General features: G+C 48.8%; 2 protein-coding genes across 2 annotated transcripts; both read right to left on the bottom strand.

Moving 5' to 3' along the window:
* Positions 1-8,893: 8,893 nt before the first annotated feature.
* Positions 8,894-9,982, bottom strand: LOC123117295 (uncharacterized). The gene has a single exon (XM_044538076.1). It carries the CDS (start codon positions 9,980-9,982, stop codon positions 8,894-8,896), a length of 1,089 nt encoding a protein of 362 aa, XP_044394011.1.
* LOC123117305 (uncharacterized) lies at positions 9,030-10,775 on the bottom strand. Its single transcript, XM_044538086.1, has one exon. The coding sequence runs from the start codon at positions 10,773-10,775 to the stop codon at positions 10,047-10,049; it is 729 nt and encodes a 242-aa protein (XP_044394021.1). The 3' UTR covers positions 9,030-10,046.
* Between the last annotated feature and the right edge of the window lie 1,628 nt (positions 10,776-12,403).

Below are 12,403 nucleotides of genomic sequence, written 5' to 3'. Positions count from 1 at the left end.
CATCCTTTTCTTATGGAGCTCGCAGAATGATGAACTCTTTTCCACCCCTCTAGATGTGGGTGGTGAAGAAAAAGAACTAATCTCTTATGCAGGGTCAGGTCTCCAGACGAACTTAATCCTTTGAAGAATTTGCTGGAGACCTGAATGTGCTTGAATGGACGCAAGCTAATCATGAAGAAATGAATTACTCATTTCTCATGTCCTCATATTGCTATATCTGTTATTGTTGATTTAATTGATATCATATTCTTCACTGATGAAGTATATGGGTTCGTAAGTTGCACTAATTCATCTGCAGGATGAACAACCCAAAGCTACTAAGTGGGTCCTCGATAGTGGATGTACAAATCACATGACCGGTGACATGAACTTATTGATGGACACTGCTTTATCTCCATCTCATCTGAACCATATCACCTACACTATCAAAGGCAAAAGCAAGGTGTTGGGTCTAGGTGGGGTTGCAATCTCAAAGCATAGACACGTCGACAAAGTCATGCTTGTCGGGTCCTTAGGATTCAACCTCATGTCTGTCTCAATGCTTTGTGATCTTGATATGGTTGTCGTCTTTGGCAAATATCGTTGCATTGTGCTAATGGAATCTAACTATTCCAAAGTCTTCGAAGGCTTTAGGAGAGGAGACTTGTACATTGTTGATTTCTCTGCAGGATCACAGCTTGCCACATGTCTACTTGCAAAAGCTTCAGAAGGATGGTTATGGCATCGACGACTTAGTCATGTTGGGATGAGGAACTTGCATACACTCGCGAAGAAGAAGCATGTCATTGGCATCGAGGGTGTCAAATTCCTAAAAGCTCATCTTTTGGGGGCTGGTGAGGCTGGAAAGATAACCAGAGCCAAGCATCCCACAAAGACTATCATGACCACTTCTCGTCCCATTGAATTACTTCACATGGATCTCTTTGGCCCTACTCATTATGCCATGTTCACTAATTCTGCATCATATATGGCTTTGTCATTGTTGATGATCATTCTTGTTATATCTGGGTGCATACCATCACTTACAAAAATGAAGTACAGGAAGTCTTCAAACGATTTTCCTCAAGAGCATCTACGAACTTCAGTGTGAAGATCAAGCATACCAGGAGTGATAGCAGAACCGAGTTCAAGAACACAGGTCTCGATGAATATCTTGATATACTTGGTATTACTCACGAGTTATCTGCTCCCTATACTCCTCGGCAAAACGGCGTCGTGGAGCGCAAGAACAGAACTATTGTTTAGATGGCTCGCACGGTGCTTGATGAATACAAGACTCTGCAGCATTTTTGGCCAGATGCTATTGATACTGCATGCCACATCATCAATAGAGTATATATTCACAAATTCTTCAAAAAGACCTCATATGAAATCTTCACTGACAAGAAACGCAATGTAAGTTATTTCAAAGTCTTCGATGCTAAATGCTGGATTAGAGATCCTCACCACCACTCTCAATTTGCACCGAAAGCACATGAGGGTTTTATGCTTGGTTACCGAAAGGACTCGCACACCTACAGAGTCTTCAACCCCTATCGTCACAAGGTTGTTGAAACTATAGATGTGTGGTTCAATGAAACTAATGGCTCTCAAAGAGAGCACCTACCTCCTGTGCTAGATGAAATGTCAACCGAGGAATCCATCAAGTTCAAGGCTACTGAGGATGTCATCCCTACTGAAGAATCTGCTGAAGAAGTCATTCCGGACCGTGAAGAAAATCACGCTGGTGCTACTGATGAAAACGGCCCCAAAGAAATTGCTGGGCCAAATCAAAGTCGTCAACCTGCTCATCCTCGCATTGCAAACGAAGTGCAGATTGAGAGAATCATCAACGACATCAACGCACCAGGTCCTCTCGCGCGCTCAAAAGCTTCACATTTGTCTAACTTTTGTGGGTATTTTGCATTTGTCTCTATCACAGAGCCCACCAAAGTTGATGAAGCATTCATGGCATCTGAGTGGATTCAAGCTATGCAAGATGAATTGCATCAATTTGAGCTCCACAATGTATGGGAGCTTGTCAAGCGACCAGACCCATGCAAGCACAATATCATCGGCACCAAATGGATCTACCACAACAAACAAGATGAAAATGGCCTTGTGGTGAGGAATAAGTCTCGTCTTGTAGATCAAGGCTACACACAGGTTGAAGGAATTGATTTCGATGAAACTTTTGCACCTGTTGCTAGACTTGAGGCTATTCGCATATTGCTTGCTTATGATAACCATCATAATATCATCTTACATCAAATGGATGTGAAAAGTGCATTCCTCAATGGTAAGCTTGAGGAAGAAGTATATTTTGCTCAACCACCAGGTTTTCAGGATCCAAAATTTCCATATCACGTCTACAGACTCAACAAGGCCCTCTATGGCCTCAAGCAAGCACCTCAGGCGTGGTATGATACTTTGAAGGAATTCCTCATGAAGAAAGGCTTCAAACCTGGTTCACTTGACCCAACTCTTTTCACCAAAGCATATGATGATGAATTATTCGTGTGCCAAATATACATTGATGATATTATCTTTGGTTGTACTAACCAATGTTACAGTGATGAATTTGCCTATATGATGAGTGAGGAGTATCAAATGTCCATGATGGGAGAGTTGAAATTCTTCTTAGGTCTTGAAATTAGTCAACAACACAATGGCATATTCATATCCCAGGAGAAATACCTCAAGGATGTGTTGAGGAAATTTGGCATGCAAGACTGCAAAGGCATCAAAATCCCTATGCCCACAAATGGCCATCTATGCACCGATGAAAATGGTAAAGACTTCAATCAAAAGGTATACCGCTCCATGATTGGCTCTTTATTGTATCTATGTGCATCTAGGCTGGATATTATGCTTAGTGTTTGCACGTGTGCCCGATTTCAAGCTACACCGAAGGAATCACACCATAAGGCTGGGAAGCATATTCTTCGATATCTAGCTCACACTACAACTCTTGGATTATGGTATCCCAAGGGCTCTTCTTTTGATCTCATTGGATATTCTGATTCTGACTATGCTGTTGATCGGGTGGATCACAAGTCAACATCAGGCAGATGTCATATCCTCGGACATTCCTTGGTATGTTGGTCCTCGAAGAAGCAGAACTGTGTATCACTCGCTTGTGCTCCCTTTCTGCAATGAGGGCCTTGTTCACCAGAGTTTGCAAATCAAGAAAATCAAACATACTGAGAGTACATCTGAGGTGTTGGTTCAGTCCGCCAAGAAATCTGTCGACCTTCCTTTCTTCGGTGGCCACATCATAGAGAGAATAACGGGCCAAATGGTTGAATTTATTCAGGTACTCACTTACTGACATGCTTCCTTGAGTGAGAGCGAGGAATTCCCGCAGCTTGATCTTCATAATTCCGGTGGGAATATGATACTTGCAGAAATGATCCTTGAATTTGGTCCATGTAATTTCCTCGTCCGCTGGCCACATAGCCTTAGCATTATCCCACCATATAGCGGCAGCTCCTTCGAGATAATGTGTTGCGAACGAAACCTTGTCTCCTTCCTCAGTGCGAGCAATTTCCAGCTTCCTCTCAATGGTCCTCAACCAATCATCGGCTTCAAATGGATCAATAGCTTGACTTAAACTGGGAGGCTTGGTCCTTTGAAAATCTGAGAGCTTGGAGTAATGACCATTCTGATTTCCATTCTGTACAACCATAACTTGCACACTTTTCAACATCTCCATCAGATCGTTGTTCCTTATTTCTTCAAACATTCGCATGATTTGCTCAGTGGAGGGCAGATGTGGCGGTGGAGGTGGAGGTGGCTGGTATGGCTCGGGGGAATGTCCTGCTTGTCTTGCGAAGCGACGAACATGGACATCCTCACAAGCTTGGCTGCTGCGACCTCCCCGTGTCATCCTATTATTTATTTTCCCAATACAAAGCAACCGCGATGAGAAATATCCAAGAATGGGAGGAAAAGCCAGCGACAATCCCAGAAAAACACAGCGAAAAGAAACCAAGGCGAATAAAAAGGTTCCAACATAATTATACACAGACTCAACATAAAAGATAACATCATGACGGGTTCACTACCCTCATACATGAAACTAAACATCATGACGCATATGACTACATCCATACGTCATACTCATGACAAAGATGATACTCTAGCGATCTACTGCTCGCCTGGTGCTGCTGCGGGCTCCTCGCCTGAGCCGGACTCAGACCCTGAACTGATAGTGGAGACCTCCGGGTTAAAAGAAACATGACGACGCTGCCTCGAGGACTCTCCCTCAGGGGCAGGTGCGGGATGGGATCTAAGCATAGGAGCTGCAGGAGTAGCGACAAGGGAAGCCCACACAACAGGAGCACTGCAAGGGGTCACTGCCAAAGGGTTGGTGGTACCCTGAGTGGTCACCGGGGTAACAGAGGCGGGAGGAATGTATGGAGTGAAACCAACAGTGGGTGGAGGGTTCCTATTTCGAGCGGCGGCAAGGGCTATCCGGGCTCGGGTTAGCTCTCAAGCTAACTCATAGATCAAAAGATAACTGGCAGTGATATAGCGAGAGAGGTGGCTAGAAGGACGATCGCACGCCGGATCAATAAGAGGGAAGCGAATACACCCATTCTCGTGCAGAGATGGGTAGTAGTAAAAACCTGGGAGGGTGTGCATGCAAACCTCGTTGTAGTGCTAGTCTACAAGAGCCTCGATAGCAGCAAACTGGACCGCCTGAGATGGCGTAGAAGCGAAACCACCCTTAGAGAAACGAGTGTAAGCACCAGAAGGGGAACTATGGTGTAGAGTGACCTCAGCATAATACTTATACAACGAACCGGCCAGATGCTCCTGATACACCTGATACACTGGATCAGCACCCTCTGGGTAGAGTCGTCGCCACACATTCTGAAGCAGGTGCAACGATGTGTACGGAGCTGGCTCAGGATGGTACAAGATCGGAACTGGAGCCATCTACAATTACAATCACCAGATGGTTAGTAATAACAACAGATAAACATGCATGCAATGCAGCAATCGATTTCTATGACTACCGGCACTCAGACGAAACTATCTACCGTTCCACTAACGCACTAACGGTCTAGCGTGTCCTACAATCAGTGCGGCTTTCATACCAAGCATTGTGGCACCCCCAGCTCAGAGCAACTGGTTTACCTTGCATTGCCAGCCCAGAGATCAAGTCTTCTGGCAACACACAACAACATGGTACAGAAACAACCGCTTTATTAATGCTAGCGAAAACATAAGTCTGATATTACATTGAGATAAGCAGCCAAGCGGCACACACGCTGCAGCTGAACAGTATGTACATTATTTAAATGAACATGAAGGGGCCTCGATGACATAAACTACGCGGCACCATAATAACGATGAAGTGGAACTCCATAGCACTGGGACACCGACAAGGACATGATCTAGACATTGGAAGCTCTCCGATCCGATACGACTTGCCTGAAATCTGGCATGATACGCCAGGTCAGTACATTGAATGTACTTGCAAGCTCACAACAAACATAAGCACAATGACAAACAATATCATGACAATTAATCAGGTTAATGCAATGCAAGTAATACTACTGATGCGGTGAAACCAACATGTGCACCGAGTCCCTTGGACTCGCTTACCAGATGGGTTACCTCGTAACCGAACATCGATCATACCCGGATCACAACTGAAACCAATCACTTACTGATCATCACATGATCCCACAAATCATCATAATACCAATGCCAACAATAAATACTCAGTGTGCAAGATTAATTATAATTGTTGATCCATGGTGTGACCTACTTCCGAGTTGTGTCCATAACCGAGGACACGTCTATCGATGGATTAAATACACTCTGCAGAGGTAGCGCACTTTACCCACACCACAGAACCCATGGCCTCGCACTCCCATTCGGGTGGACCAACGGTGTTCCGACGAGACTCTTCCCTTGCCATGACACTCTCCCGGCCACTCCGACCAACTCCCTCTCAGGGCTAAGTCATGGGTGGCCTCATGCCTACCAAAGGCATCTTCGGCCACCATCGTCACAAAACGGTCCCAAACAGGGACAAAGTACCATAAAAACAAACGGGCACAAAAGGTTATGTCTGCTTACTGGGCCAGGGTACCGCACGCCATAACCTTCCCTCGTTGGAGGCACCAGCAAGAGGCACGAGAAAGGACCGAATCAAGACCCCCCATAAGGTAAATGTGGTCGCACTGAGAAAACACGATTCGGTGGCACCATGGCTTGATCAACATTATATTCAAGTTGGACTATTATCAGGTTTAACTTGAAAATAAACTCACTCCAAGTCATATGATGCCATGATCATGCAACTATTCGATATGCAAAACATGCCACACATAAGAACGAATCAACCTTACCAAAATAACTTTCTTGCACTACGCATCAATAAACCTTACTGATTTTACTACACTGATTATTATCATGCATTATGTTGGTTAACTTGTCATTTATATGAAAATCCAATTATCAAAAAGAAACTACCATGATTTATCAAAGCACCATCATAAAGCTAAAACTTTACTCTACTTGACCAAACTAGTACATGCATTCAACCAGTAACTTAAACAAGCATTTCAAGCATGAAAAAGTAACTAGCATTAAACCATAATTATTTAACTAATTTAAATTCAAGAAAAATAGCTCATATTGAAGTAGGAAAATCATAGATATTGAAATTACACCAACCAAATGTTGGTGTGGCTTGCCTTAGTGCAGAGGACATTCACACTCCTCTTGGATAGCTTCAAGACAAGTCCCTCCCTATGAAAATATTTAAAAACCACAAAACAAAATATCAAGAACCATTCTGAAAATCACCAGAAATTCTAGGCAGCAAGGAAAATTCCACAATTTGGTGTGCTGCTAGAGCTTTCTGAAACAAACACGATGCAAAAAAGAATCAACTCATTTGGACTTATAGGCTAGGAGATATCACTGGTCAAAGTTTTGGTCAAAGTATTTTGAATAAACAGAAAACTTGGGGGGGGGGGAGGGGGGTGACGTCGATGGCGTAAAGCCAGAAGACGCCTCTACTCGTACCACTTCAGGTGCGAGTGAAGAGGCTTACACTGGGCCCCACCAGTTAGGAGAGAGAAGGGGGGGGGGGTGGAACAGAGTGTTGTGGCGCTTCACCGGAGCTCACGTCGGCGAGGAGGGGTCCTTGGGCAAAACCAGAGGGATAGGATTGAAGAGGGGGCTACGGTGCACCTGCCTGTACCTGTGGCACGTCGGGGGATGGCCAGAGCTGCTCGCAACCAACCTCGCAAGCGGCGGCGACGGTCGGGACTTGCCAGAGAAGAAGAAGGCGACGTCGAGGGGCGTCTCCAGGGGCTCTACGGCTTCCAGGCATCACCAGTGGATCTCCAGAGACACGCCTGAGGGGTTGGTTGGGCTCCAAGAGCTCGGGAGCAGGGTGACTAGGCTGCAGGGGTTGCCGGCGAGCTCTGGTCGGGCATGACGGCCAGAGGCCTGCCCGGCCGGGCTGCAGCTGTGTTGCATGTTCGTGGAGGTTGAGTGGTGCGGTGTGTGGCTTCGGAGCGGAGGGGAAGGCTCTATTTATAGGCAGAGGGGGAAGGGGGCAACATGTTGCCGCTGGAGCTCTCTGGAAGGCGGCGAGCAATGACGAGAGGCGTCAGCGAGGGGGTGAGGGGCTCAGCGATCACGCGGAGGCTGTCCACGCTCGCGGACGAGCACAAGGAGAAGGGGGAGAAGAAGACAGGGGCACAGGTGCACTGTGGCTTTTGGCCGCGACGTGCCCATGCTCGCTACGGCGTCTCCGACATCGGCGAGCGCCATGGAGGGGTCAAGGGTGAAGAGACGTAGCTGGTGGCGCGGCGCGGCAGTCGTCGGCGAGCTCTGGCTCGAGCACGCGCGGAACAGAGGCACTGGCACGACGCAGATCACATCGAACACATGCCAGGCCTCGTGTCCACATGCGGTCACCACCTTGGCATGGTCAAAACGACACACACGCGTGTCCAAACCTTGTCTGGGCTGTAGTCCATGCAGTGTTTAGTCTAGGAAAGGTGAAGACTCAATGCCAGGTCGACCAGATGTAATTCTAGCTTGCTGGCAAGTTTCTGGACAGAAACTTGGTCGCCAAGTTTGGAGGGCTCTAGAAGACCATTAGGGCTGATCTCCTGGGGTTAAGGGTTACTTAGGATGGTAACGAGGCCCAAGAAAAACCATCTCCAAAGGATCAAGGAAAAATACACTTGTTGTACAAAGTGCATTTTTGGGCCAGAAGGGAAATGATTTCTGTAGCAAAAATATTACAAAAAGTCATGCAATATTTTTGCTCAAGGAGGTGGGCCAAGGTTCAAAGAAAATTCAGGAATTATCTCAAGATTTTTGGAGCAATAAAAAAGGTGTTTCTTTGGAGCACTAGTTTCTGAAATGAGTTTTCAGAAGGAAAATGAATATTTTTCTTTTATGAAAGAGATTCATTGGGCCATTTTAGGGGTTTTAAGAGAAATTAGGTCGAATGAGAGGTAGATGGGTCACTTGGGTGAAATTCAAGGGCATGCCCAAGTGGTAAGTCCGTTTGAATTGATTCCAAAAACTCAAATCCAAAGCAAAGACAAAGCAAGTCCGGAAAAAGAGAGAAGGCAAAAATCCAGGCTGTCACACACTGCGCTTCGATGATCGCGTTATCCTCTTGAGGGTGAACGGTTCTGCCTGTGGCCTGAGAGTAGAAGCTTGTAGCTCGCGCAGCAACGGCGGCACAAGCCTTTTGACAATGTTGGTGCAGAACGTCTTCAGTCTTTCATACGCCACTGCCTCCTTGGCTGTCATGCCCTCCTCTTATGGAGCCGCATCCCTCACTGGCATGCCTTGTATTGCAGCCTCGGCCATGGCGCTCTGGGTGTCTTGCCTCTGTTGCGCCTGAAGCTTGACCTCCTCTTCATCTCCTCCTATTGCCAGCGTCTTGAACTGGTCCGCTACCGGCACCACCAGCCCCGCCAAGCCTTCGCACTGCATGGGAGCAGCGAACTCCATGCACCTGACCGTCCCATCCACCGGACTGAGCTCCCCTTCCATGCAGTGCTAATAAATTATTGCTGGAAGGTACTATGGGGTCATCCATGTTCTCCACGCTCTCCACTCCCTCTAAAAATGGCTCAATGGGCTGCCTAGTGGGAATCATCACTACCTGTTCGGTGGGGTCCACCACAGAGGGGCCGAGGCCCTCCTTGTCTTCATCTTCGCAACTCGCGCGTTTGAGAATCCTCACTGGGCTTCCCGTCTCCTGGTTTGCAAGCTGGCCGCCATCAGCGACCATCAAAACCGCATGTGTTGTCTCCGGGACCGCATGGGAGACAAGAACTGTCCGTGGCAGGTCCAACCCAGGTGGGGACGTATAGTAGTTGGGCAGTCCATCCTCATCTTCCCGCAGTTGATTGCCAGACGGCTCTTCCACCAGCACCGGAGTGGGGATGGTGGGGTTGCTCTCAGTCGCTAGGCACGTGGCCACCTGTGAACATGTAGAAGGCTTGTGGGTGGGCACCACAACAACCTGATCATCCCTCGCTGGGCGCACAACATCAGTTGGTGACAGGGAGGAGTGCCTCGGATTCGAACACTCACGGGCGGCAATGGCGGGTCCATCCAGGCGGTCAAAAGCAGAAACTCTGACGGAGATACAGTCACGAACTGGCAGAGCGGGGCCGCTGCCCAGAATGGCAGCATGAGGGACCATGGGTGGCAACTTCCAAGACGGGAGTGCCATGGAGCCTCCGCGCTGCCTACTCCAGCGATCACCGCCACCGGTGTCACCAGCAGACTGCCCTCTGACGTCCGGAACGCCAAACTGCCAGGCTCTTCGTGCTGAAACGACCGTACCACCACCCCTAGGGCCATCGCCGTCGTCTGGGATGCCACTCTGCCCACTGCTCGACGAGGACCCCAAAAACCACGGCTCACCGACGTTGGTGTAGTCACATACCTCATCCAGGTGAATCAACACTTTGTACTGCAGCAGCGTTGGCTCCATGAGCGGCGAAATCAGTCGCGGCTCCGGAATCGCCAGCCAACATAGGGGGGGGGGGGGGGGGGATTCACTCCGGGTCCGTCATCCATGCCGAGACCTTGAAGGATGATAGGTTCGCCCGGGAGTAGGTCTCCGGCGCCACCGTATCGACCATGCAAGAGGATCCCGACAAGCTCTCGACCACATCCTGATCCCAAGCATGAGGAGGGATACCTTCTATCTCCATCAGGACCTTGAATCTCAACAGAGAGTGAACTACTTGGGCCTGCCTGTTCCAAGGCTGGAAGAAGAGGCGAATGCCATTGTGCTCGAACACCGGAATTGCACTGACTCTGCTGCGATGCTCTTCTCTGCCAAACACAACAAGGAAGTCTTCTGGTCTGTAACGAATGCCAGAGACCCACTCCTGGGTGATACCCGCCTTGACGCGAAGAGCCTCTAGAACGAACTCCGGCGAGATGTCGCGACTGGCACCGGCGATGTATGCGACCATGGCAAACCGGAGGCGCCTCTCCAAATCTTCCATGGACTGTGAGCGGCGCATGAAGCAAAGGTCAGCCGACCACTCCGAGGTGTCCAGCGTGAGCTCCAACCTGGGCGCGTGAATCGCTGACCAGGTGACCTGCGCCATGGAGACAACAGGAGGGGCGGTAGGAGCAAGGGGCCACCACCGCCGAGCGCCAAAGCAGAATTGCGGCGCGCAACTTTGGCCGCAATTAGCCGCCTGAGGTCCTCCTCCGGTGACTGGATCCGAGGCCGCTTGCAATCTTTGGACTCGTGTCCAGGAAGCCCACATGTGAAGCAGACAACCTCATTGGTGCAGTCGCGCCCGAGGTGCCCTTCTCCAAAGCAGCGAAAGCAGAGACCTTGCACCTCCAGGGAAACCGCGCGGGGCGGCCTGGGCGGCGGCGCCGCCGGGTTGTGTGACCCTCCCAAACCATGGCCCTTCCTCCACATCTCCCGCCTAGAAGGCCTGGCTGCTTCCGTGCCGCAACGATATGCGAGTTCGCCGGCGGGGGCAGCTCTCCAAGCACGAGGAGAGCCCCAGGACCGAGACCACAGGCTGCTCTCCGGCGCGGCGAAAGGAGGAGCTGACTTATCTAGGGCTCCCGTCTATGTCTCAAGGGGAGGGGGGACGCCACAGCCGGCAGTTGGGAAGGGGGGGTCGGGGTTAGAGTGACCGGCGATGGGAGGGGGTGGACACCGCCGCCGGAGTGGCAGACGGTGGTGGGGAGGGGTGGGGGGCTCTCGTTCTCTCCGCTAACTCTCTCTACGCTTGCAGTCACTAGTGGTATCCGAATTTCGCCAAACTAGAAATAAAGTTGATGGAGGTTTCGGGGAGTTTGCCCTTCAACATCAGCCATCATGCTTCATTAAATGTTTGTGTATCAATTCACATATCCGAATTTCGTCAAACTGGAAACAAAACTGAAGGAGATTTAGAGGAGTTCGGAGAGTCGCCATGTTGGACTCCGACACACCCTGCCCACAAAAAACCCTCTCTCTGAAGCTCTTTTCCCCTACTTTTCCCCTCCCCCTTGCTCTACATCCACCAAGACCGTCGTCGCCTCTACACCACTATGTCTGTCACCTAGTTCTTGCCGGACCACCATTGCTCCACCCAGACACATTGTACTTCCCTGCCGTTGCACCCCCATGGTCCATTCACAATCACACAGACGCATTGTACTTCCCTGCTGTTGGACCCTCATGGTCCATTCACAAATCTAGTATCACCCGCCCCCTTTCGACATCGTCCATAGTGGACACCACACCCGGGAAGTGTTCGGACAAATATCGTTAAGATTTATTTTATTTTTGACTTTCTCCTTGCTTAACATGAACTAAGGGCTTGATGATTTATACAAGGGTAGTTCTTGAGAGGTAGTCCATCCAAATCTCTAGGAGAGATGGGGCTTGATGATTCACTTGAGAAATCCTACTCCACAAGCAGAGGTCTTAGTAATCCCTTAGGGTTCTCCTCCAATGGAGGCATTGTGTACTTCAACGGGGTCTCTCTCTCAAGAGGAATTCCACAAGGGAAGATACACGAGCTAAGCTTTAGTTTAGTTATAATGTTTTTTTGACTGGGAACTGTGGGGCAAAATCTCCACAGCATATCAAAAGGTTTATTAAGAGAAAAGAAGTTACAAGTACATGACAGAGATTACAAGTGGTAATCAAGCATTCCTGCCTAAAGGAATATTAAACAAAAATACAATACCAAGCCTCAAGGTGGCAGAAAAGAAACCCATCTCAAGAGATCATCCTTATAGGCATCCTTAATTCTGTATTGCATGAGGCTGATGTCATGGATGAAAGCACATCTCCATTTGTTGAAACCGACCCTTTCAATCCTAAAAACTTTGGCATTTCTAATGATCCAAATATTCCAGCAAGCAATGAACACCCCTTCCGTGAAGA

The sequence above is a fragment of the Triticum aestivum genome, chromosome 1B (genome assembly GCF_018294505.1).
Source record: "Triticum aestivum cultivar Chinese Spring chromosome 1B, IWGSC CS RefSeq v2.1, whole genome shotgun sequence".
Lineage (NCBI taxonomy): Eukaryota > Viridiplantae > Streptophyta > Magnoliopsida > Poales > Poaceae > Triticum > Triticum aestivum.
Note: the sequence above shows the minus strand (reverse complement) of the source record. Positions and strands in the feature narration are given on the sequence as shown.

Coding starts and splice junctions, on each gene's coding strand:
- LOC123117295 (XM_044538076.1), bottom strand. CDS start 9,982: ATGGAGCCAACGCTGCTGCAGTACAAAGTGTTGATTCACCTGGATGAG.
- LOC123117305 (XM_044538086.1), bottom strand. CDS start 10,775: ATGTGGGCTTCCTGGACACGAGTCCAAAGATTGCAAGCGGCCTCGGAT.